At 43.2% G+C, this 25503-nt stretch overlaps 2 protein-coding genes and 2 long non-coding RNA genes across 8 annotated transcripts; 1 reads left to right on the forward strand and 3 right to left on the reverse strand.

Moving 5' to 3' along the window:
• Positions 1 to 1185: 1185 nt before the first annotated feature.
• On the reverse strand, positions 1186 to 2689 carry LOC140294136 (uncharacterized). Its single transcript, XR_011912748.1, has 3 exons — positions 2569 to 2689; positions 2409 to 2492; positions 1186 to 1574 (listed from the first exon to the last, which is right to left on the reverse strand). It is a non-coding gene; the product is annotated as an uncharacterized lncRNA (long non-coding RNA).
• Positions 2690 to 4516: 1827 nt separating this feature from the next.
• Positions 4517 to 5797, reverse strand: LOC140294147 (uncharacterized). The gene is made up of 3 exons (XR_011912749.1): positions 5677 to 5797; positions 5517 to 5600; positions 4517 to 4937 (listed from the first exon to the last, which is right to left on the reverse strand). It is a non-coding gene; the product is annotated as an uncharacterized lncRNA (long non-coding RNA).
• A 7132-nt stretch (positions 5798 to 12929) lies between these two features.
• Positions 12930 to 21135, reverse strand: LOC140288656 (uncharacterized). Of its 4 annotated transcripts, XM_072379207.1 has the most exons (8): positions 18800 to 19073; positions 17811 to 18090; positions 17593 to 17715; positions 16401 to 16633; positions 16191 to 16328; positions 15928 to 16115; positions 13120 to 13199; positions 12930 to 13043 (listed from the first exon to the last, which is right to left on the reverse strand). In XM_072379207.1, the coding sequence occupies exons 2-8, from the start codon at positions 17995 to 17997 to the stop codon at positions 12955 to 12957; spliced, it is 1038 nt and encodes a 345-aa protein (XP_072235308.1). In that variant the 5' UTR covers positions 17998 to 18090; positions 18800 to 19073; the 3' UTR covers positions 12930 to 12954. The 4 variants fall into 4 exon arrangements, with proteins under 4 accessions (XP_072235308.1, XP_072235306.1, XP_072235307.1 ...); XM_072379205.1 differs by lacking the exon at positions 18800 to 19073 and adding an exon at positions 20435 to 21135 and having other exon boundaries at positions 16191 to 16633; XM_072379206.1 differs by having other exon boundaries at positions 16191 to 16633; positions 17811 to 18042; positions 18800 to 19074.
• Positions 19574 to 25255, forward strand: LOC140288630 (histone-lysine N-methyltransferase SETDB2-like). Of its 2 annotated transcripts, none has more exons than XM_072379203.1 (12): positions 19574 to 19977; positions 20370 to 20483; positions 20557 to 20658; positions 21237 to 21415; positions 21489 to 21752; positions 21837 to 22156; positions 22327 to 22496; positions 23706 to 23950; positions 24442 to 24472; positions 24564 to 24736; positions 24830 to 24913; positions 24989 to 25109. In XM_072379203.1, exons 1-12 carry the CDS (start codon positions 19935 to 19937, stop codon positions 25007 to 25009), a joined length of 1746 nt encoding a protein of 581 aa, XP_072235304.1. In that variant the 5' UTR covers positions 19574 to 19934; the 3' UTR covers positions 25010 to 25109. The 2 variants fall into 2 exon arrangements, with proteins under 2 accessions (XP_072235304.1, XP_072235301.1); XM_072379200.1 differs by having other exon boundaries at positions 19579 to 19977; positions 24825 to 24913; positions 24989 to 25255.
• Positions 25256 to 25503: the final 248 nt, after the last annotated feature.

A 25503-nucleotide genomic window follows, 5' to 3' on the forward strand; every position in this document is an offset into this window, starting at 1 on the left:
TAATGCCAGTTGCCGCTTATTTAATGGCAGGTGGTGCTAATTTAATGCCAGTTGGCGCTTATTTAATGGCAGGTGGCGCTTATTTAATGCCAGTTGGCGCTTATTTTATGGCTGGTGGCGCTTATTTAATGGCAGGTGGTGCTTCTTTAATGGAAGGTGGTGCTAATTTGAAGGCAGGTGTCGCTTATATAATGGCAGGTGTCGCTTATTTAATGCAAGTTGGCGCTTATTTTATGGCAGGTGGTGCTAATTTGAAGGCAGATGGCGCTTATTTAATGGCAGGTGGCGCTTATTTAATGCCAGTTGGCGCTTATTTTATGGCTGGTGGCGCTTATTTAATGGCAGGTGGTGCTTCTTTAATGGAAGGTGGTGCTAATTTGAAGGCAGGTGGCGCTTATTTAATGCCAGTTGGCACTTATTTAATGGCAGGTGTCGCTTATATAATGGCAGGTGTCGCTTATTTAATGCCAGTTGGCGCTTATTTTATGGCAGGTGGTGCTAATTTGAAGGCAGGTGGTGCTTATTTAATGCCAGTTGGCGCTTATTTTATGGCTGGTGGCGCTTCTTTAATGGAAGGTGGTGCTAATTTGAAGGCAGGTGGCGCTTATTTAATGCCAGTTGGCACTTATTTTATGGCAGGTGGTGCTAATTTGAAGGCAGGTGGCTCTTATTTAATGCCAGTTGGTGCTTATTTAATGGCAGGTGGCGCGAAACGGAACATTAGCGTGAAACAGAAACACAACATTATCGTGGACCAGAAACGGAACATTACCGTGAAACAGAAACCGAACATTATCGTGGACCAGAAACGGAACATTACCGTGGACCAGAAACAGAACATTATCATGGACCAGAGAAAGAACATTATCGTGGACCAGAAACACAAAATTATCGTGGATCAGAAACGGAACATTACCGTGAAACAGAAACCGAACATTATCGTGGACCAGAGATCGAACATTACCGTGGACCAGAGACGGAACATTACCGTGGACCAGAGACAGAACATTACCGTGGACCAGAGACAGAACATTACCAGAGACAGAATATATGTAGAAAATACACATCGGCAACAATGTAATTTTTTATAACATAAAATGAATACACAAAAATAGACATTTAGTTAAAGTCCATTTAGTTTATTCTTTATAGGAACAAATAACATGTTTATTTGTTTAAAGGCTTCAACAGGAATCAACACGTTAAGGCAGAAATAATAAATAGATATATATATTATCTAATCTGATAACTTTTTAAGAGGTTATGCTTATTTTCCTGCTTAATAATTTACTTTTTGTTCTATAATACAAAAAATATAATTCCAGAAAATAAAGATATGATTGTTAAATAGAAATAAAAAAAATTACACAGTTGGAATAAACAGCGTAAACCGGAAGTCGTGGAATCCTGAAGACTGCTTTGAAGAAGCTGCTTTCACTCTTTCAGGATGTCGGGAATGAACTCCTGGGCGTCTTTTAGTTCGTCCTTCCACTCCTGCGGGATGCCTCCTCCGCTGTAGCCGGCCCCGGCCCCCAGCAGGGCCCCGAGCGCAGCCCCGCGGTTACAGTTTTCACCTGGAGAGAAAGGAACAGAGATGGAAGATAGTCCAGTGAGACCAGTGCGAAGGTCAGCCCATAGTTTTGCACTGTTGAAATACACAATCAGTACCAGCTTCATGTAGTTAAAGAGAAGAAGTTATCGGTTATTAGCTGAAATATCCTCCAAAATATCCTTCCAACTTTAGTTTCTAACTGGAATATGTTTTAAATTTCCTTCCCCACAGGAATCCAAACATGTTGGGAAACCCAGTAAAGAACCAGTTTCTGCTGCTGGTGGAACTGGTTCGGTTCTCCAGAGTCAGACCTGGAACAAACCAACATGTTGGGAAACCCAGTAAAGAACCAGTTTCTGCTGCTGGTGGAACTGGTTCGGTTCTCCAGAGTCAGACCTGGAACAAACCAACATGTTGGGAAACCCAGTAAAGAACCAGTTTCTGCTGCTGGTGGAACTGGTTCGGTTCTCCAGAGTCAGACCTGGAACAAACCAACATGTTGGGAAACCCAGTAAAGAACCAGTTTCTGCTGCTGGTGGAACTGGTTCGGTTCTCCAGAGTCAGACCTGGAACAAACCAACATGTTGGGAAACCCAGTAAAGAACCAGTTTCTGCTGCTGGTGGAACTGGTTCGGTTCTCCAGAACAAAAAAAAAAAGTTTTGTTTTGTTGTTTTTCAGAAGTTTGGCGGCTGCATTTCGTACAGTCGAACTCTCAAAGTTACTTTAGCCTTCCTGAGAAGACGTTTCTCATCCTTTCTTAAATTAAAGGCAGATTCTGTGAGACTAATCTTTCTTTTTGGGTGTTTGTTTCGGTGAATAAAGGGAAACAATGGTGTCAAAAGCTTCTGGTCTAACCTCCACAGTTGGTGTTTGCCAGGATTCCTCCTTTAGGGTCGTCATGAAACTCGTGAGCGAGGTAGAACAAGCTGGACAGCGCACCTGTGGATTCAACAAACACAGGTAAGAGTCTGTTCCCTTCGTATCTTTTCCATGTAAAACCAAACCAGATGCTGACCTTTGTTGTAGCAGGCCAGACCCAGGTAGTTCACAGCGCTCTGGTGGACCTTCAGTCTCTCCTCAGAAGACACAGGAAACCTAAACCATCAGTTATACACCGTCACTTTTATGGGTTAGCAGAAAATCCTGTTTGTACTGTTAATTTATCTGTTTGTACTGTTAATTTATCCGTTTGTACTGTTAATTTATCCGTTGGTACTGTTAATTTATCCGTTTGTACTGTTAATTTATCCGTTGGTACTGTTAATTTATGCGTTTGTACTGTTAATTTATCCGTTGGTACTGTTAATTTATGCGTTTATACTGTTAATTTATCCGTTTGTACTGTTAATTTATTCGTTGGTACTGTTAATTTATGCGTTTGTACTGTTAATTTATGCGTTTGTACTGTTAATTTATCCGTTTGTACTGTTAATTTATCCGTTTGTACTGTTAATTTATCCGTTTGTTAAAGGGGAAGTTATTTCCTTATATATGGACCTTATTTCTGGCATGAAATACGTTCATCTACTCACTGAGAACAGTTTGGTGAAAGTCGGCGTCCTTCGGAAGATATTTAGATAACTGGAGATCCATATAACGGAGTGAACGGGGCTTAGACGATGCAGCCTCTAAATAAGGCATTATCTGTCTTTATTTCACCAATACTTTAAGAAGAATGAATGAACGAACGTGTGCTATAGCTCTGTTAGCTCATAGCTGCTGTGTTGTTGTTATTGGCAGCTATCGGGGTCTTATTGAGGACTTTCTACACAGAATAGATAAACGTATTTTATGCCAGAAATAAGGTCCAAGTTTTATAAAAAATAAACATCCCCTTTAAAGAGGATTTCAGAAGACGGTTTCAAGCTACTGAGCTTCATCCACAATGAGTCAATGTGGAGAGGTGGTGCTTATTTAATGGCAGGTGGTGCTTATTTAATGGCAGGTGGTGCTTATTTAATGGCAGGTGGTGCTAATTTAATGGCAGGTGGTGCTAATTTAATGGCAGGTGTCGCTTATTTAATGCCAGATGGCGCTTATTTTATGGCAGGTGGCGCTTATTTAATGCCAGTTGCCGCTTATTTAATGGCAGGTGGTGCTAATTTAATGCCAGTTGGCGCTTATTTAATGCCAGTTGGCACTTATTTAATGGCAGGTGTCGCTTATATAATGGCAGGTGTCGCTTATTTAATGCCAGTTGGCGCTTATTTTATGGCAGGTGGTGCTAATTTGAAGGCAGGTGGCGCTTATTTAATGCCAGGTGGCGCTTATTTAATGCCAGTTGGCGCTTATTTTATGGCTGGTGGCGCTTATTTAATGGCAGGTGGTGCTTCTTTAATGGAAGGTGGTGCTAATTTGAAGGCAGGTGGCGCTTATTTAATGCCAGTTGGCACTTATTTAATGGCAGGTGTCGCTTATATAATGGCAGGTGTCGCTTATTTAATGCCAGTTGGCGCTTATTTTATGGCAGGTGGTGCTAATTTGAAGGCAGGTGGCGCTTATTTAATGCCAGTTGGCGCTTATTTTATGGCTGGTGGCGCTTCTTTAATGGAAGGTGGTGCTAATTTGAAGGCAGGTGGCGCTTATTTAATGCCAGTTGGCACTTATTTTATGGCAGGTGGTGCTAATTTGAAGGCAGGTGGCTCTTATTTAATGCCAGTTGGTGCTTATTTAATGGCAGGTGGCGCGAAACGGAACATTAGCGTGAAACAGAAACACAACATTATCGTGGACCAGAAACGGAACATTACCGTGAAACAGAAACCGAACATTATCGTGGACCAGAGATCGAACATTACCGTGGACCAGAGACAGAACATTACCGTGGACCAGAGACAGAACATTACCAGAGACAGAATATATGTAGAAAATACACATCGGCAACAATGTAATTTTTTATGACATAAAATGAATACACAAAAATAGACATTTAGTTAAAGTCCATTTAGTTTATTCTTTATAGGAACAAATAACATGTTTATTTGTTTAAAGACTTCAACAGGAATCAACACGTTAAGGCAGAAATAATAAATAGATATATATATTATCTAATCTGATAACTTTTTAAGAGGTTATGCTTATTTTCCTGCTTAATAATTTACTTTTTGTTCTATAATACAAAAAATATAATTCCAGAAAATAAAGATATGATTGTTAAATAGAAATAAAAAAAATTACACAGTTGGAATAAACAGCGTAAACCGGAAGTCGTGGAATCCTGAAGACTGCTTTGAAGAAGCTGCTTTCACTCTTTCAGGATGTCGGGAATGAACTCCTGGGCGTCTTTTAGTTCGTCCTTCCACTCCTGCGGGATGCCTCCTCCGCTGTAGCCGGCCCCGGCCCCCAGCAGGGCCCCGAGCGCAGCCCCGCGGTTACAGTTTTCACCTGGAGAGAAAGGAACAGAGATGGAAGATAGTCCAGTGAGACCAGTGCGAAGGTCAGCCCATAGTTTTGCACTGTTGAAATACACAATCAGTACCAGCTTCATGTAGTTAAAGAGAAGAAGTTATCGGTTATTAGCTGAAATATCCTCCAAAATATCCTTCCAACTTTAGTTTCTAACTGGAATATGTTTTAAATTTCCTTCCCCACAGGAATCCAAACATGTTGGGAAACCCAGTAAAGAACCAGTTTCTGCTGCTGGTGGAACTGGTTCGGTTCTCCAGAGTCAGACCTGGAACAAACCAACATGTTGGGAAACCCAGTAAAGGCCCAGTTTCTGCTGCTGGTGGAACTGGTTCGGTTCTCCAGAACAAAAAAAAAAAGTTTTGTTTTGTTGTTTTTCAGAAGTTTGGCGGCTGCATTTCGTACAGTCGAACTCTCAAAGTTACTTTAGCCTTCCTGAGAAGACGTTTCTCATCCTTTCTTAAATTAAAGGCAGATTCTGTGAGACTAATCTTTCTTTTTGGGTGTTTGTTTCGGTGAATAAAGGGAAACAATGGTGTCAAAAGCTTCTGGTCTAACCTCCACAGTTGGTGTTTGCCAGGATTCCTCCTTTAGGGTCGTCATGAAACTCGTGAGCGAGGTAGAACAAGCTGGACAGCGCACCTGTGGATTCAACAAACACAGGTAAGAGTCTGTTCCCTTCGTATCTTTTCCATGTAAAACCAAACCAGATGCTGACCTTTGTTGTAGCAGGCCAGACCCAGGTAGTTCACAGCGCTCTGGTGGACCTTCAGTCTCTCCTCAGAAGACACAGGAAACCTAAACCATCAGTTATACACCGTCACTTTTATGGGTTAGCAGAAAATCCTGTTTGTACTGTTAATTTATCTGTTTGTACTGTTAATTTATCCGTTGGTACTGTTAATTTATCCGTTTGTACTGTTAATTTATCCGTTGGTACTGTTAATTTATGCGTTTGTACTGTTAATTTATCCGTTGGTACTGTTAATTTATGCGTTTATACTGTTAATTTATCCGTTTGTACTGTTAATTTATTCGTTGGTACTGTTAATTTATGCGTTTGTACTGTTAATTTATGCGTTTGTACTGTTAATTTATCCGTTTGTACTGTTAATTTATGCGTTTGTACTGTTAATTTATCCGTTTGTTAAAGGGGAAGTTATTTCCTTATATATGGACCTTATTTCTGGCATGAAATACGTTCATCTACTCACTGAGAACAGTTTGGTGAAAGTCGGCGTCCTTCGGAAGATATTTAGATAACTGGAGATCCATATAACGGAGTGAACGGGGCTTAGACGATGCAGCCTCTAAATAAGGCATTATCTGTTTTTATTTCACCAATACTTTAAGAAGAATGAATGAACGAACGTGTGCTATAGCTCTGTTAGCTCATAGCTGCTGTGTTGTTGTTATTGGCAGCTATCGGGGTCTTATTGAGGACTTTCTACACAGAATAGATAAACGTATTTTATGCCAGAAATAAGGTCCAAGTTTTATAAAAAATAAACATCCCCTTTAAAGAGGATTTCAGAAGACGGTTTCAAGCTACTGAGCTTCATCCACAATGAGTCAATGTGGAGAGGTGGTGCTTATTTAATGGCAGGTGGTGCTTATTTAATGGCAGGTGGTGCTTATTTAATGGCAGGTGGTGCTAATTTAATGGCAGGTGGTGCTAATTTAATGGCAGGTGTCGCTTATTTAATGCCAGATGGCGCTTATTTTATGGCAGGTGGCGCTTATTTAATGCCAGTTGCCGCTTATTTAATGGCAGGTGGTGCTAATTTAATGCCAGTTGGCGCTTATTTAATGGCAGGTGGCGCTTATTTAATGCCAGTTGGCGCTTATTTTATGGCTGGTGGCGCTTATTTAATGGCAGGTGGTGCTTCTTTAATGGAAGGTGGTGCTAATTTGAAGGCAGGTGGCGCTTATTTAATGCCAGTTGGCACTTATTTAATGGCAGGTGTCGCTTATATAATGGCAGGTGTCGCTTATTTAATGCCAGTTGGCGCTTATTTTATGGCAGGTGGTGCTAATTTGAAGGCAGGTGGCGCTTATTTAATGCCAGGTGGCGCTTATTTAATGCCAGTTGGCGCTTATTTTATGGCTGGTGGCGCTTATTTAATGGCAGGTGGTGCTTCTTTAATGGAAGGTGGTGCTAATTTGAAGGCAGGTGGCGCTTATTTAATGCCAGTTGGCACTTATTTAATGGCAGGTGTCGCTTATATAATGGCAGGTGTCGCTTATTTAATGCCAGTTGGCGCTTATTTTATGGCAGGTGGTGCTAATTTGAAGGCAGGTGGCGCTTATTTAATGCCAGTTGGCGCTTATTTTATGGCTGGTGGCGCTTCTTTAATGGAAGGTGGTGCTAATTTGAAGGCAGGTGGCGCTTATTTAATGCCAGTTGGCACTTATTTTATGGCAGGTGGTGCTAATTTGAAGGCAGGTGGCTCTTATTTAATGCCAGTTGGTGCTTATTTAATGGCAGGTGGCGCGAAACGGAACATTAGCGTGAAACAGAAACACAACATTATCGTGGACCAGAAACGGAACATTACCGTGAAACAGAAACCGAACATTATCGTGGACCAGAGATCGAACATTACCGTGGACCAGAGACAGAACATTACCAGAGACAGAATATATGTAGAAAATACACATCGGCAACAATGTAATTTTTTATGACATAAAATGAATACACAAAAATAGACATTTAGTTAAAGTCCATTTAGTTTATTCTTTATAGGAACAAATAACATGTTTATTTGTTTAAAGACTTCAACAGGAATCAACACGTTAAGGCAGAAATAATAAATAGATATATATATTATCTAATCTGATAACTTTTTAAGAGGTTATGCTTATTTTCCTGCTTAATAATTTACTTTTTGTTCTATAATACAAAAAATATAATTCCAGAAAATAAAGATATGATTGTTAAATAGAAATAAAAAAAATTACACAGTTGGAATAAACAGCGTAAACCGGAAGTCGTGGAATCCTGAAGACTGCTTTGAAGAAGCTGCTTTCACTCTTTCAGGATGTCGGGAATGAACTCCTGGGCGTCTTTTAGTTCGTCCTTCCACTCCTGCGGGATGCCTCCTCCGCTGTAGCCGGCCCCGGCCCCCAGCAGGGCCCCGAGCGCAGCCCCGCGGTTACAGTTTTCACCTGGAGAGAAAGGAACAGAGATGGAAGATAGTCCAGTGAGACCAGTGCGAAGGTCAGCCCATAGTTTTGCACTGTTGAAATACACAATCAGTACCAGCTTCATGTAGTTAAAGAGAAGAAGTTATCGGTTATTAGCTGAAATATCCTCCAAAATATCCTTCCAACTTTAGTTTCTAACTGGAATATGTTTTAAATTTCCTTCCCCACATGAATCCAAACATGTTGGGAAACCCAGTAAAGAACCAGTTTCTGCTGCTGGTGGAACTGGTTCGGTTCTCCAGAGTCAGACCTGGAACAAACCAACATGTTGGGAAACCCAGTAAAGGCCCAGTTTCTGCTGCTGGTGGAACTGGTTCTGTTCTCCAGACTCAGACCTGGAACAAACCAACATGTTGGGAAACCCAGTAAAGGCCCAGTTTCTGCTGCTGGTGGAACTGGTTCTGTTCTCCAGAGTCAGACCTGGAACAAACCAACATGTTGGGAAACCCAGTAAAGAACCAGTTTCTGCTGCTGGTGGAACTGGTTCGGTTCTCCAGAACAAAAAAAAAAAGTTTTGTTTTGTTGTTTTTCAGAAGTTTGGCGGCTGCATTTCGTACAGTCGAACTCTCAAAGTTACTTTAGCCTTCCTGAGAAGACGTTTCTCATCCTTTCTTAAATTAAAGGCAGATTCTGTGAGACTAATCTTTCTTTTTGGGTGTTTGTTTCGGTGAATAAAGGGAAACGATGGTGTCAAAAGCTTCTGGTCTAACCTCCATAGTTGGTGTTTGCCAGGATTCCTCCTTTAGGGTCGTCATGAAACTCGTGAGCGAGGTAGAACAAGCTGGACAGCGCACCTGTGGATTCAACAAACACAGGTAAGAGTCTGTTCCCTTCGTATCTTTTCCATGTAAAACCAAACCAGATGCTGACCTTTGTTGTAGCAGGCCAGACCCAGGTAGTTCACAGCGCTCTGGTGGACCTTCAGTCTCTCCTCAGAAGACACAGGAAACCTAAACCATCAGTTATACACCGTCACTTTTATGGGTTAGCAGAAAATCCTGTTTGTACTGTTAATTTATCTGTTTGTACTGTTAATTTATCCGTTTGTACTGTTAATTTATCCGTTGGTACTGTTAATTTATCCGTTTGTACTGTTAATTTATCCGTTGGTACTGTTAATTTATGCGTTTGTACTGTTAATTTATCCGTTGGTACTGTTAATTTATGCGTTTATACTGTTAATTTATCCGTTTGTACTGTTAATTTATTCGTTGGTACTGTTAATTTATGCGTTTGTACTGTTAATTTATGCGTTTGTACTGTTAATTTATCCGTTTGTACTGTTAATTTATCCGTTTGTACTGTTAATTTATCCGTTTGTTAAAGGGGAAGTTATTTCCTTATATATGGACCTTATTTCTGGCATGAAATACGTTCATCTACTCACTGAGAACAGTTTGGTGAAAGTCGGCGTCCTTCGGAAGATATTTAGATAACTGGAGATCCATATAACGGAGTGAACGGGGCTTAGACGATGCAGCCTCTAAATAAGGCATTATCTGTCTTTATTTCACCAATACTTTAAGAAGAATGAATGAACGAACGTGTGCTATAGCTCTGTTAGCTCATAGCTGCTGTGTTGTTGTTATTGGCAGCTATCGGGGTCTTATTGAGGACTTTCTACACAGAATAGATAAACGTATTTTATGCCAGAAATAAGGTCCAAGTTTTATAAAAAATAAACATCCCCTTTAAAGAGGATTTCAGAAGACGGTTTCAAGCTACTGAGCTTCATCCACAATGAGTCAATGTGGAGAGGTGGTGCTTATTTAATGGCAGGTGGTGCTTATTTAATGGCAGGTGGTGCTTATTTAATGGCAGGTGGTGCTAATTTAATGGCAGGTGGTGCTAATTTAATGGCAGGTGTCGCTTATTTAATGCCAGATGGCGCTTATTTTATGGCAGGTGGCGCTTATTTAATGCCAGTTGCCGCTTATTTAATGGCAGGTGGTGCTAATTTAATGCCAGTTGGCGCTTATTTAATGGCAGGTGGCGCTTATTTAATGCCAGTTGGCGCTTATTTTATGGCTGGTGGCGCTTATTTAATGGCAGGTGGTGCTTCTTTAATGGAAGGTGGTGCTAATTTGAAGGCAGGTGGCGCTTATTTAATGCCAGTTGGCACTTATTTAATGGCAGGTGTCGCTTATATAATGGCAGGTGTCGCTTATTTAATGCCAGTTGGCGCTTATTTTATGGCAGGTGGTGCTAATTTGAAGGCAGGTGGCGCTTATTTAATGGCAGGTGGCGCTTATTTAATGCCAGTTGGCGCTTATTTTATGGCTGGTGGCGCTTATTTAATGGCAGGTGGTGCTTCTTTAATGGAAGGTGGTGCTAATTTGAAGGCAGGTGGCGCTTATTTAATGCCAGTTGGCACTTATTTAATGGCAGGTGTCGCTTATATAATGGCAGGTGTCGCTTATTTAATGCCAGTTGGCGCTTATTTTATGGCAGGTGGTGCTAATTTGAAGGCAGGTGGCGCTTATTTAATGCCAGTTGGCGCTTATTTTATGGCTGGTGGCGCTTCTTTAATGGAAGGTGGTGCTAATTTGAAGGCAGGTGGCGCTTATTTAATGCCAGTTGGCACTTATTTTATGGCAGGTGGTGCTAATTTGAAGGCAGGTGGCTCTTATTTAATGCCAGTTGGTGCTTATTTAATGGCAGGTGGCGCGAAACGGAACATTAGCGTGAAACAGAAACACAACATTATCGTGGACCAGAAACGGAACATTACCGTGAAACAGAAACCGAACATTATCGTGGACCAGAGATCGAACATTACCGTGGACCAGAGACAGAACATTACCGTGGACCAGAGACAGAACATTACCAGAGACAGAATATATGTAGAAAATACACATCGGCAACAATGTAATTTTTTATGACATAAAATGAATACACAAAAATAGACATTTAGTTAAAGTCCATTTAGTTTATTCTTTATAGGAACAAATAACATGTTTATTTGTTTAAAGACTTCAACAGGAATCAACACGTTAAGGCAGAAATAATAAATAGATATATATATTATCTAATCTGATAACTTTTTAAGAGGTTATGCTTATTTTCCTGCTTAATAATTTACTTTTTGTTCTATAATACAAAAAATATAATTCCAGAAAATAAAGATATGATTGTTAAATAGAAATAAAAAAAATTACACAGTTGGAATAAACAGCGTAAACCGGAAGTCGTGGAATCCTGAAGACTGCTTTGAAGAAGCTGCTTTCACTCTTTCAGGATGTCGGGAATGAACTCCTGGGCGTCTTTTAGTTCGTCCTTCCACTCCTGCGGGATGCCTCCTCCGCTGTAGCCGGCCCCGGCCCCCAGCAGGGCCCCGAGCGCAGCCCCGCGGTTACAGTTTTCACCTGGAGAGAAAGGAACAGAGATGGAAGATAGTCCAGTGAGACCAGTGCGAAGGTCAGCCCATAGTTTTGCACTGTTGAAATACACAATCAGTACCAGCTTCATGTAGTTAAAGAGAAGAAGTTATCGGTTATTAGCTGAAATATCCTCCAAAATATCCTTCCAACTTTAGTTTCTAACTGGAATATGTTTTAAATTTCCTTCCCCACAGGAATCCAAACATGTTGGGAAACCCAGTAAAGAACCAGTTTCTGCTGCTGGTGGAACTGGTTCGGTTCTCCAGAGTCAGACCTGGAACAAACCAACATGTTGGCAAACCCAGTAAAGGCCCAGTTTCTGCTGCTGGTGGAACTGGTTCGGTTCTCCAGAGTCAGACCTGGAACAAGCCAACATGTTGGGAAACCCAGTAAAGGCCCAGTTTCTGCTGCTGGTGGAACTGGTTCTGTTCTCCAGAGTCAGACCTGGAACAAACCAACATGTTGGCAAACCCAGTAAAGGCCCAGTTTCTGCTGCTGGTGGAACTGGTTCTGTTCTCCAGAGTCAGACCTGGAACAAACCAACATGTTGGGAAACCCAGTAAAGGCCCAGTTTCTGCTGCTGGTGGAACTGGTTCGGTTCTCCAGAGTCAGACCTGGAACAAACCAACATGTTGGGAAACCCAGTAAAGAACCAGTTTCTGCTGCTGGTGGAACTGGTTCGGTTCTCCAGAGTCAGACCTGGAACAAACCAACATGTTGGGAAACCCAGTAAAGGCCCAGTTTCTGCTGCTGGTGGAACTGGTTCGGTTCTCCAGAGTCAGACCTGGAACAAACCAACATGTTGGCAAACCCAGTAAAGGCCCAGTTTCTGCTGCTGGTGGAACTGGTTCTGTTCTCCAGAGTCAGACCTGGAACAAACCAACATGTTGGGAAACCCAGTAAAGGCCCAGTTTCTGCTGCTGGTGGAACTGGTTCGGTTCTCCAGAGTCAGACCTGGAACAAACCAACATGTTGGGAAACCCAGTAAAGGCCCAGTTTCTGCTGCTGGTGGAACTGGTTCGGTTCTCCAGAGTCAGACCTGGAACAAACCAACATGTTGGGAAACCCAGTAAAGAACCAGTTTCTGCTGCTGGTGGAACTGGTTCGGTTCTCCAGAGTCAGACCTGGAACAAACCAACATGTTGGGAAACCCAGTAAAGAACCAGTTTCTGCTGCTGGTGGAACTGGTTCGGTTCTCCAGAACAAAAAAAAAAAGTTTTGTTTTGTTGTTTTTCAGAAGTTTGGCGGCTGCATTTCGTACAGTCGAACTCTCAAAGTTACTTTAGCCTTCCTGAGAAGACGTTTCTCATCCTTTCTTAAATTAAAGGCAGATTCTGTGAGACTAATCTTTCTTTTTGGGTGTTTGTTTCGGTGAATAAAGGGAAACAATGGTGTCAAAAGCTTCTGGTCTAACCTCCACAGTTGGTGTTTGCCAGGATTCCTCCTTTAGGGTCGTCATGAAACTCGTGAGCGAGGTAGAACAAGCTGGACAGCGCACCTGTGGATTCAACAAACACAGGTAAGAGTCTGTTCCCTTCGTATCTTTTCCATGTAAAACCAAACCAGATGCTGACCTTTGTTGTAGCAGGCCAGACCCAGGTAGTTCACAGCGCTCTGGTGGACCTTCAGTCTCTCCTCAGAAGACACAGGAAACCTAAACCATCAGTTATACACCGTCACTTTTATGGGTTAGCAGAAAATCCTGTTTGTACTGTTAATTTATCTGTTTGTACTGTTAATTTATCCGTTTGTACTGTTAATTTATCCGTTGGTACTGTTAATTTATCCGTTGGTACTGTTAATTTATCCGTTTGTACTGTTAATTTATCCGTTTGTACTGTTAATTTATCAGTTTGTACTGTTAATTTATCCGTTTGAACTGTTAATTTATCAGTTTGTACTGTTAATTTATCAGTTTGTACTGTTAATTTATCCGTTTGTACTGTTAATTTATCAGTTTGTACTGTTAATTTATCAGTTTGTACTGTTAATTTATCAGTTTGTACTGTTAATTTATCCGTTTGTACTGTTAATTTATCAGTTTGTACTGTTAATTTATCAGTTTGTACTGTTAATTTATCCGTTTGTACTGTTAATTTATGCGTTTGTACTGTTAATTTATCCGTTTGTACTGTTGATTTATCCGTTTGTACTGTTAATTTATCCGTTTGTACTGTTAATTTATCCGTTGGTACTGTTAATTTATCCGTTTGTACTGTTAATTTATCCGTTTGTACTGTTAATTTATCTGTTTGTACTGTTAATGTCTCCATTTGTACTGTTAATTTATGCGTTTGTACTGTTAATTTATGCGTTTGTACTGTTAATTTATGCGTTTGTACTGTTAATTTATCCGTTGGTACTGTTAATTTATGCGTTTGTACTGTTAATTTATCCGTTTGTACTGTTGATTTATCCGTTTGTACTGTTAATTTATCCGTTGGTACTGTTAATTTATCCGTTTGTACTGTTAATTTATCCGTTGGTACTGTTAATTTATCCGTTTGTACTGTTAATTTATCTGTTGGTACTGTTAATTTATGCGTTTGAACTGTTAATTTATGCGTTTGTACTGTTAATTTATGCGTTTGTACTGTTAATTTATCCGTTGGTACTGTTAATTTATGCGTTTGTACTGTTAATTTATCCGTTTGTACTGTTGATTTATCCGTTTGTACTGTTGATTTATCCGTTTGTACTGTTAATTTATCCGTTGGTACTGTTAATTTATCCGTTTGTACTGTTAATTTATCCGTTGGTACTGTTAATTTATCCGTTTGTACTGTTAATTTATCCGTTGGTACTGTTAATTTATGCGTTTGAACTGTTAATTTATGCGTTTGTACTGTTAATTTATGCGTTTGTACTGTTAATTTATCCATTTGTACTGTTAATTTATCCGTTGGTACTGTTAATTTATGCGTTTGTACTGTTAATTTATGCGTTTGTACTGTTAATTTATCCGTTTGTACTGTTAATTTATCCGTTTGTACTGTTAATTTATCCGTTTGTTAAAGGGGAAGTTATTTCCTTATATATGGACCTTATTTCTGGCATGAAATACGTTCATCTCCTCACTGAGAACAGTTTGGTGAAAGTCGGCGTCCTTCGGAAGATATTTAGATAACTGGAGATCCATATAACGGAGTGAACGGGGCTTAGACGATGCAGCCTCTAAATAAGGCATTATCTGTCTTTATTTCACCAATACTTTAAGAAGAATGAATGAACGAACGTGTGCTATAGCTCTGTTAGCTCATAGCTGCTGTGTTGTTATTGGCAGCTATCGGGGTCTTATTGAGGACTTTCTACACAGAATAGATAAACGTATTTTATGCCAGAAATAAGGTCCAAGTTTTATAAAAAACAAACATCCCCTTTAAAGAGGATTTCAGAAGACGGTTTCAAGCTACTGAGCTTCATCCACAATGAGTCAATGTGGAGAGGTGGTGCTTATTTAATGGCAGGTGGTGCTTATTTAATGGAAGGTGGTGCTAATTTAATGGCAGGTGTCGCTTATTTAATGCCAGATGGCGCTTATTTTATGGCAGGTGGCGCTTATTTAATGCCAGTTGCCGCTTATTTAATGGCAGGTGGTGCTAATTTAATGCCAGTTGCCGCTTATTTAATGGCAGGTGGTGCTAATTTAATGCCAGTTGGCGCTTATTTAATGGCAGGTGGCGCTTATTTAATGGCAGGTGGTGCTTCTTTAATGGAAGGTGGTGCTAATTTGAAGGCAGGTGGCGCTTATTTAATGCCAGTTGGCACTTATTTAATGCCAGTTGGCACTTATTTAATGGCAGGTGTCGCTTATATAATGGCAGGTGTCGCTTATTTAATGCCAGTTGGTGCTTATTTAATGGCAGGTGGCGCTTATTTAATGCCAGTTGGTGCTTATTTAATGGCAGGTGGTGCTTATTTAATGGCAGGTGGCGCTTATTTAATGCCAGTTGGTTCTTATTTAATGGCAGGTGGTGCTTATTTAATGGCAGGTGGTGCTTATTTAATGCCAGTTGGTGCTTATTTAATGGCAGATGGTGCTTATTTAATGGCAGGTGGTGCTTATTTAATGGCAGGTGGCGCTTATCTAATGCAAGTTGGTGCTTATTTAATGGCAGGTGGTGCTTATTTAATGCCAGTTGGTGCTTATTTAATGGCAGGTGGTGATAATTTGACGGCAGGTGGTGCTAATTTGATGGCAGGTGGTGCTTACACCAGATGGGGTTTTGGACGGATGGTGAAGAAGCTGAACTATGACCCTATAGTAGAATAGTAGTAGATATTTAGTCTAACCCCAAGCCTGCTGAAAACACTCACAGATATTTTACTTTAAAGGACTTTCAGGTGATTTTAAAGAAACTTCTACAAAGTCTCAGTCTGACCTGGCAGCCTTGCGGCTGTAGCTCTGGCAGGTGTCCCAGGCATCCAGTCTCCTCAGAGCGTGTTCAGCCTGGTGGCGGACGCTGGCCCCGCCCAGCACGGCGTGCAGCGCCCTGCCGTAGATTGATACGTACTCGGGCACTTTGGGGTGAGGATGGGTGAGCTTCACGAACTCCACCGCTGCTGACACCTGAGGGTGGAGGCTAAAGATCAGACAGGACTGTCATGGCTGTTTTACAGAATGCGCTGATCTGTGTTCACTCACAGCTTGCTCCTCATTGGCTGAGGCAGAGAGCAGGATGAAGGGGAGGATCATGGGAAGGCAGCCGATGGCATCCAGCTGACTGTCGGGGAACGGGGAGCTCAGTTTTTGCCTGGAACGCTTCTCTGCGAACTTCAGAATCTGGAAACCAAAGAGAATCCAGTCAGACGGGACAGATGTGACGCTTCGCAGCAGCCAGGTGGGGAGTTTTACCTCATGTGGAGAGGTAGGTTTGCTTTCCCGCCAGTCGGCGAAGAACGAGCGGTGGAAGGACTCGGCGTACGTGTCAGAGTGCGAGCCTGGTGTGGTCAGGAACTGGACGTAGTCTGACAGAACGGCGGCTCGTGCGTCCGGTTGGGAGACGTCAGCGAAACGCCCGGCGACGAGCGTCCGAGCCAGTCGGAGGGAGCAGAGGACGTTCAGAGTGCTGTCGCCCGCCTGAAGACCTGCAAGATCACAGAGGAGCGGATCAGGACCAGCACAGTCTCACCATGCACAGCTGCACCTGTTTTTCAGGGGGTGAGACCATTTCTGAAGGACGGGGGTGTTTTAAACCAGCGCTGTCAGCAGCGGATCATTATCAGATATTATGTGTAAATCCGGGTAATATGAATGATAACTAAAGGGATCCCCGGTTTCAGTTCACTGTTCCATCAACACTTTAACCTGCTGCTTCTGAAACCAGGAATATACCTGCTTTGAATTCCAGAAATGCGTGTTCCTCACAGCTGCGTTTATTTGGAGCAGCATGTGAGTGACCAGTAGGGGGCAGTGTATGTATTTGACTTGATGGCAGCAGGGAAACTTGAAAGAAAAGCTTGTCGAGCGCATCCACAGTTACCCGAATCTTTCTTTTTCCAACACAAAGTGATGATGTGGTTGTGAAAATAGTCTGTGAGAGAACACAGCCTTTTTAAAATGGATACCTCCCTGAGAAATGATGCATTTAAACCATCTAAACCAACAGATACTGAGTTATGAATCATCTGTGACAACTCAGAATGAAATGAACCATTTTTAATTCAATCTTTGATGGAGTGAAAGAGGAAACCAGCGGAAGCACTTTGGTATTTTCTTCTCATCAGTCGTTGTTTTTTTATTGTTTAAAATAGGTTTTATATCATTGAACTGATATTAATTCACAAACATCACTGTTAAATCAGCCAAAATGGAGCTCAGACTGAGTTTATAATATTCAGTGAATATCAACTGCGGCTGTAAAATCAACATGAATCAGAAAAAGTGCTTCGGTTTCGAGGTTAGACTCAGTATTCATGTCTGATCACCTTTCAGAATTCATTCAGTTAGATTTTGCTTTCTGGGTACAAAAGTATGGACAAAGAACATAAAATTAAACTAAAACAATGAGACAAAAAGCAGGAAAGAGACAGAAAATGACCGTTACCTTGGTGATAGTGAACCGTGCCGTTGGAGGACTTCCACAAGTCCAGCTTATCGTGAAGGATGACACTCCCGACCACATCGGGCAGCTTAGCGCCGGATGACCAGGCGGTCCGACCGCTGCCAGCTGCAACACAACAGAAACCAGGTCAGAAAACCGCGTTCTGGGGCCTCTTTTATTCCACACTGTGGGTGAACCTGCCGACCGCTCAGTGTTCGTACCGGTGTTGGACAGGCTGAGGATGCTGGACGGGTGTCGCTCTGCTGGCGAGTTGAAGCCTGATATCCACCCTCCAAAGTCCCTCCTGATGTCATTGATGTTGTAGTACCAGTGCACAGGCATGGAGGCGGAGTCTGCGGCGCACATCGCCCAGAACGCCTCAGACACCGCCCGCCGTGCTGCAGACATGTCAGCCGAGCGTTCAACACCAACCAGGTGAGGAGAGTCCAGAGTCTGAGGAACAAATCTGGGTTTCAGGGGCCTCTCTGACACGTAATGCAACTGTAACATAAGCAAATAACTCAAATTACAAATGATCAACCAAAGCCGAGAAGTTACAGAATCATGACAGAAAAGTAAAAAATGACATTTATAACTGTTTTCTCTATATATATAAAATATAATAATAGGTCAATTAAAACATTACCTAACAAGTTTTAAACTGGTAAATATGTTGATAGTTTGATTAATTTTATTAAATAAATAGAAACACAGAAATTATCGTTATGAATAATCGTCAATAAATTAAATTTAATACAAGTTAAACTTTTTAAATTAACTATAAAATAAGAAATTAAAACATTTCGTGACATGATATGTTGATGAATAGATCAATAAATGTAAAAATCTGAAAACTAAACAGAACTTTTAATCCCTAACAGGCTTTTTGTTGATTAAATTGAATAAATTAAACATTATTAAATGAACGAAAAAGACTGAAAATTAAATAATTTAGTGAAATATCCTAATGCTGAATGAATAAATAAATGTTATATATTTAAAACTTTTCTTTACTAAATTAAAAAATAAAGTCTTGAACCAACATGTCAAATAAAAGAAAAGAGAAAATAGATAAGAACAGAACCAGAAAGCAGCCGGATCGATCCTGAGGCGCCCGATCAGTGATCGATCAGTGGCAGAGCTGATAGACTGTATTTATACATTTCATTTTATAAAATAAACCACATTAAAGCTACATATCTTTACTTACCTGCAGCGCGCGGAGCCTCGTGCTGTCTGTCGGGCTTCACCTGTCGGCTCTGATCTAAACTTGCATAAGTTTCTTATTAAACTGTTACAAAACTCAACAGGAAGCGGCTAACGTTAGCATCTGAGGCTAACCGAAAGTCACGGAGGTAAAACCTTTTTGTGCGTGTTTCCCGACACGCGTTGCTCCCTATGTGGCGATTTTTAATCTAAAACCGGGTTACACAAACAACAAGCAGCTTTGTTTATGTTATGTACTGCGGTACAGTGCCCGATAGAGGTCAATTCGAAAAGCGAAGCGCTGCGACACTTTTGTAACTCTTTTTAATTTGTTCCTGAGGTTAGACTTGCAGGTATTCAGACCGTCGACAACTCACATAAGTCACATAAGCGCCACAAAAAAGAACAAAAAGTGCAAAGTTATAAAACTTTACATCTTTAAGACATGTATTATTACTCAGTTATTTATTGAAGAAGGTTTTATAGCTCCTTAACCATGCTGACAAAGAATTAATCAAAACTTTACCTGATAAGTGACTACGATCCATTTTGGAGCAGAATGTTATATATTTATATTCTAACTGTAGTTTCAGTTAGCTTTGAACAGTTAATTGTGTCCGGGTGTATCTCTGTCAACCCATTTTATTACAACATACGTTTATGTAACGTTAAAATACTACCTGGCAGACCGCGATCAGGGCTTTAATATTCCTTTTACTGAACAACGGGGGCCGTTATGGATCAATACGATGCGAACACATAAATCACTTTAGATTGGAGTGCATCCTCTGCACGATACGTGTTTATCCGCTTTATTTAACTTTGAATTACACTTTTTGATGTTTTATTTACAATAATTACAGAGTTGATGTAGTTTTGATGAAATGGTGTCCGTCACCGCTGTCAGTTAGCGGCTAGCTTAGCAGCTAAACGGCTTAATGAATTAAAACGAGGCTAAATTTTGTTCAGATGGAGCCAACGTCGGTAACTGCGTCGAGTTAAAATGCCAGCACTGGTTAGTTAGTTTGTTAAACTGTTAGTAGACCTAACCTCACCGCTTCATCGCTGATATAAAGCTGCTTCCTGGAGCATTTTTGTTGTTAACCTGTTGGCTAAGGTAGCTGAGTGCTAGCAGGCTAATGTCTGTGGCTATCGGAGATGAGCTGGATCCACGGGACGTGGGTAAGTTTCATGTGATTTCAGAAGGTGTGTGGAGTACACATATGCCCTGTGATGGGAGATAACAGGTGATACTGGCAGCACACCTGCAGCAGGTGCAGCTAAACCTCGTGATAGAGGCTTTTTATGGACACTTTAACTGGACTACTTGTACAAAAGTGAGATTTTACCGGTATGAGTGAGTTTTACAGGTGTTATAAAGGTTATACCGGCCAGGAGATGACTCCCAAACAGTGCCACTGTCTCTGTGTTAATTAAATCCAGATCTGAGGAGCTCTGAGATCTGGTCTGAAGTGGTCCATATGGGGGAAATGGGCCAGAAGATCAGTTTTTCAGAGTAGCTCATCATCTTTTCATTTTCCAGACCTCAGACTTTGTCCTGATGTGTTTTGCAGAAAGAGCTAAGACCTTCTGGGCCAAGGAGGACATGGATCAGATTTTCACCTGGGTTTTTTCATACCTGGACCACCTGAAGAGAGTCCTGCAGAAGACCACGGCCACAGACCAAGGTACCGCCCCCGATCCTCGCTGATATAAAGCGTGGCGTTTCCTGTCCTGATGTCGGTGCTGTTTGTCCCTCAGAGTATGTTCAAGCCCTGAAGCTGCTGGAGGCTCTAAGCTACACCTCCTCGGTTTCCCCTCAGGACCAGGACTCCTCAGTGGTCCAGGTGGTCATCGGCTCAGGTAAATTCAGCCGTGATTAAAGTCACATTCCACTTTCATTTAAATACTTTTCCTACATTTTCCTACAAGACTTTTTATCCACAGACCCCCTCAGTTCAGGCTCATAATGTTTGGGACACAGTGATGGAGGCTCCATTAAAGCAGCCATGTTTAGTACTTAGTTTGTCCCTTTAAGTCTCTCCTTCAGCACATAGAAGACGTGCTCAGCTGGATTTAAATCAGCTGACTGGCTCGGCTTAGCATGTAGCAGTGCAGCCTCTCCATTTCTGTTCATGAAGTCTTCTGAGGACAGTCGTCTCTGTCAGAGACACACCTGCCTCCTGGAAACTGGTTCTTATCTGTTGGACGGGCCTTTGAGGAGTTTTGTCTTCCTTGGCCTACCAGAGCATTCTGATGTTGGTGATCCTCAGGTTTGATGGTTTTATTCTCCTCGTGTTGAACTCCAGACTCCAAACTGGAGTCTGGAGAAACACACCTGAGGACCCACACACACCTGGAAGTCACCTGTCCCAAACACGATGGAGGGGCTGTAAATGTGTGTGATTTGGGGTATTTACATCCACTGGTTTTCTGAACAGGTGAGCTGCTGCCCACTGAGTTCTCCAACCAAAGCCCTGCCTCCTCCTCCCTGTCTTCCTCCCCCGTTTCTCCCCTTAAGGGGTCGAGCAACTCTGCAACGCCCCCTGCTGGCAAAGAGGATCTGCTGCCTCCTCTGGTTCCTGTGCAGCTGCACTATCAGCCTCACACCTGCTGTAAGGTAAGCCTGTGACGAACGAGCTGATGAATCTGTAAAAACAGAAACCAGAACCGTCCCTGTGTTCCTGCTCCAGGCCTGCATGCCCAGTTTACCCAGCGTGCATCAGTCCACACCTCTGTTCTGGGGTCAGAACCCGCTGAAGGTCCCGCTGCTCTGCGGTTTCAAGAGACTGAGCGCCATGCCGCTGATGTCACCGAGCAGAGTGGACGGCGAGGCGGCGGAGGAAGACTGGAGCAATTGGGACGTCATTTACAAAGCGCCGTGTGGAAAGAGTTTGCGTAACTTTGACGACGTGATGTGCTTCCTGTTGGCTTCGGAGAGCTGCGACATCCTGCAGGTCAGCCTGAACGTAGCCTCAACTGAGAAGTTTGATTTAGTGATTTCTGTCGAACTTACGGGAACCGCCTTCTTCCTGCCGCAGGTGGACTTCTTCACCTTCAACCCCTCGGTACAGTTAGACCCTCCGTCGGCGCTGGGCGCGCACCATCCTGAGCAGGATCTGAGCCGGGGGCTTGAGCCGACGCCAGTGGAGCTGTGCGTCGGAGACGGCGGCGCCCGTCCCACTGACTTCCGCTACAGGAAGGACCGCTGGCCGCATGGCTGCTTCCTGAGCCGCGACACGATGCTGTTCCGCACCTGCTGCGACTGCAGCGACGGCTGCAGCAACTGCGCCTGCGCTGCCATGACCACCGGAGGGCGGGGCTACAGCTACCATCGGTTACTGGAACCAGTACCGTCAGGGTGAGAGACGACATGTTTTACTACAGTCTTTAACCAGGTCAGTTGACTGGTGGACTTCTAAGTTTCTAAAGACCAAAAACGCCTTTTCAAACCATCCTGGCCCAACACTGGCTGATGTTATTTCTTAAGGAACGTCATTGGTTTTAAGTTTATGTCTCTGCTGTGCCCAGGCTGTATGAATGTGGTCCTTGGTGCGGCTGCGACCGGTCTGTATGCCAAAACCGGCTGGTCCAGAGAGGTATAAGAGTCCGCCTCCAGGTCTTTCAAACCGAAGACCGCGGCTGGGGTGTCCGTTGCCGAGATGACCTGGATCGTGGCACATTTGTGTGCATCTACGCAGGTGAGACTGTGCCTGGATCCCATGACCTTCCTGTCCATCCCTAACACTAAACTACCTAACCCCGTCCGTCCCTAAACTACCTAACCCCGTCCGTCCCTAAACTACCTAACCCCGTCCGTCCCTAAACTACCTAACCCCGTCCGTCCCTAAACTACCTAACCCCGTCCGTCCCTAAACTACCTAACCCCGTCCGTCCCTAAACTACCTAACCCTTTCCGTCCCTAAACTACCTAACCCCTTCCGTCCCTAAACTACCTAACCCCGTCCGTCCCTAAACTACCTAACCCCGTCCGTCCCTAAACTACCTAACCCCGTCCGTCCCTAAACTACCTAACCCCGTCCGTCCCTAAACTACCTAACCCCGTCCGTCCCTAAACTACCTAACCCCGTCCGTCCCTAAACTACCTAACCCCTTCCGTCCCTAAACTACCTAACCCCGTCCGTCCCTAAACTACCTAACCCCGTCCGTCCCTAAACTACCTAACCAACCCCGTCCGTCCCTAAACTACCTAACCAACCCCGTCCGTCCCTAAACTACCTAACCAACCCCGTCCGTCCCTAAACTACCTAACCAACCCCGTCCGTCCCTAAACTACCTAACCCTTTCCGTCCCTAAACTACCTAACCCCTTCCGTCCCTAAACTACCTAACCCCTTCCGTCCCTAAACTACCTAACCCCGTCCGTCCCTAAACTACCTAACCCTTTCCGTCCCTAAACTACCTAACCCCGTCCGTCCCTAAACTACCTAACCAACCCCGTCCGTCCCTAAACTACCTAACCAACCCCGTCCGTCCCTAAACTACCTAACCAACCCCGTCCGTCCCTAAACTACCTAACCAACCCCGTCCGTCCCTAAACTACCTAACCAACCCCGTCCGTCCCTAAACTACCTAACCAACCCCGTCCGTCCCTAAACTACCTAACCAACCCCGTCCGTCCCTAAACTACCTAACCAACCCCGTCCGTCCCTAAACTACCTAACCAACCCCGTCCGTCCCTAAACTACCTAACCAACCCCGTCCGTCCCTGTCCCTAAACTAGTTTTGACACCCCCCCTCTTTGATGGTAGCACCCTTTTCCTTCTGGCAATAACACCCCGGTAGAACCCAGATAATCATCCTTTTTACAGAGCCAAAGGGATGAATTGTGTTTGGGCCTCGGTTCAGGACGTGAACTTGGTTTAAACCCGTTTCCTGAACTATGTGCAGGTGTGGTCCTACAGAGGGTCCAGAGTCCCACCGAGCTGCCGCCCCCGAAACTGTCCAGAGCCGACTTTCCATCTGACGATGAGGTGGAGGTTGTCACCGAGTGGCTGGCCCCGCCGGTGCTGGAGGGGCGGAGCGACCTGCTGGAAACACCTCTATCCATTTCCCCGGCCACCTCGCCTCCACTGCACGTCCCTGTGATCCAAAGACCTGCCGAATCCACTGCCACGCCTCAGGACCGGGACAAGGTTTGTGTGAAAAGGATCAAGCCCTAAAACACGTAAAAAAGAGTCCAAAAAGAGGCAGTCAGACGGCAGCTGGATACTTAAAGTGAATAACCACTGTGAAATTATTATTATTAGCTCGTAGTTAGCATTAGCTCGTAGTTAGCATTAGCTCGTGGTAAAAAATGTTTCTCATTACTGGCTGAAACTTCACATCCTTGAAGGATAAAATTAAGGATTTAGCTTCCTGACAGATCTGAGAGTGGATCAAAGGGAGTAGTTATTGGATTTATTGTATTTTATTAAATCCAAGTCTGCAACAAATGTCCTTCAAACATAGGATCCGATCCATTGTTTCCAGTATTTTGATATTTTCTACTAATTTCAGTTTTTTCAATTGTGACTATTTTTCTGTTTAATGTACAAATATATTAATATGACATGTTAATATGTTAACATATTAATGTAACGTTAATATGTTATTTTGGTCCGTTTTCTGTTGTTTACATGTTCAGTCGGTGTTGGTCGGAGGTCCAGAGTCTGCAGGTAAATTTATCCAAACTGAATTTTTAATGATAAAAAAACAACAGGTAACTGGTTAAAAACTTAAGAGCATCCGTTTCTTTAACTGAAACAGTCGGCTGTCGTGTGTCAGGTGACATGCAACAAGAGAAGGTTTCCACGGCGACGGCCCATGGCGTGAACGGCACAAAGACGGACAGCCAGAGGAGTTTAAAAAGAGCGGCGCTGATGGAGGACGTTTGTTTCGTGGACGCCAGCGTGGAGGGAAACGTGAGCCGCTTCATTAACGTGAGTCCGCCGGACATTTAGTTAATGTGTGACAGACATGTTGCTGCTTTTATTTCTGAGATCTCTTCCAACGTTTCTCCACCTGCAGCACAGCTGCCAGCCGAACCTGTTCATCCAGAACGTCTTCACCGACTCCCACGAACCCGCCTTCCCCGTCGTGGCCTTCTTCACCAGCAGGTGAGGAAGAAGATTCTGGCGACTCTTGCGGTTATTGCCAGTTGTTTTGGTGACTGATGCGTTTTTCCGTGGCAGGGTCGTGAAGGCTGGCTCTGAGCTGACCTGGAATTACTCAGCCGACGGACGGGCCGCGGCGCCGCAGAAGCAGGAAGTGCCCTGCCTCTGCCGCAGTGACGGCTGCCGGGGATGGCTGCACGCCGAGGACAACCTGTGCAACGTGTGCGACTCCGAGGGCCCAAAAGCGATCGAGGCCCAGTGATTCCCACACATTCGATGCTGTTTCTGACTGAAATTAAGATGCTTTTCTTACTGTAATTTGTAATAAAACTCGTTTTGTTTTAACGTGTGTTTATATGTATCAGACGGCTGCGTTCTTCTCTCACTTTCTTGAAGTTTAGCACAGGTTTAACATTTACTTCAGCTCAGTTCGTCTCCAGCTGCCAGTTCACCACGGCGGACCGGAGCAGCGCCCTCATCACTGCTGACGAGGCCCCAACCCATAAGTTTATCATCCAGATACTTAAACTCTTAGACTCGGAGGGACTATTCCACCTTTTCCATATTGGGAAGTCTTGTGGGCTGACGTTTCG

Source organism: Leuresthes tenuis, unplaced genomic scaffold (genome assembly GCF_036924035.1).
Source record: "Leuresthes tenuis unplaced genomic scaffold, fLeuTen1.0.hap1 SCAF_1, whole genome shotgun sequence".
NCBI lineage: Eukaryota > Metazoa > Chordata > Actinopteri > Atheriniformes > Atherinopsidae > Leuresthes > Leuresthes tenuis.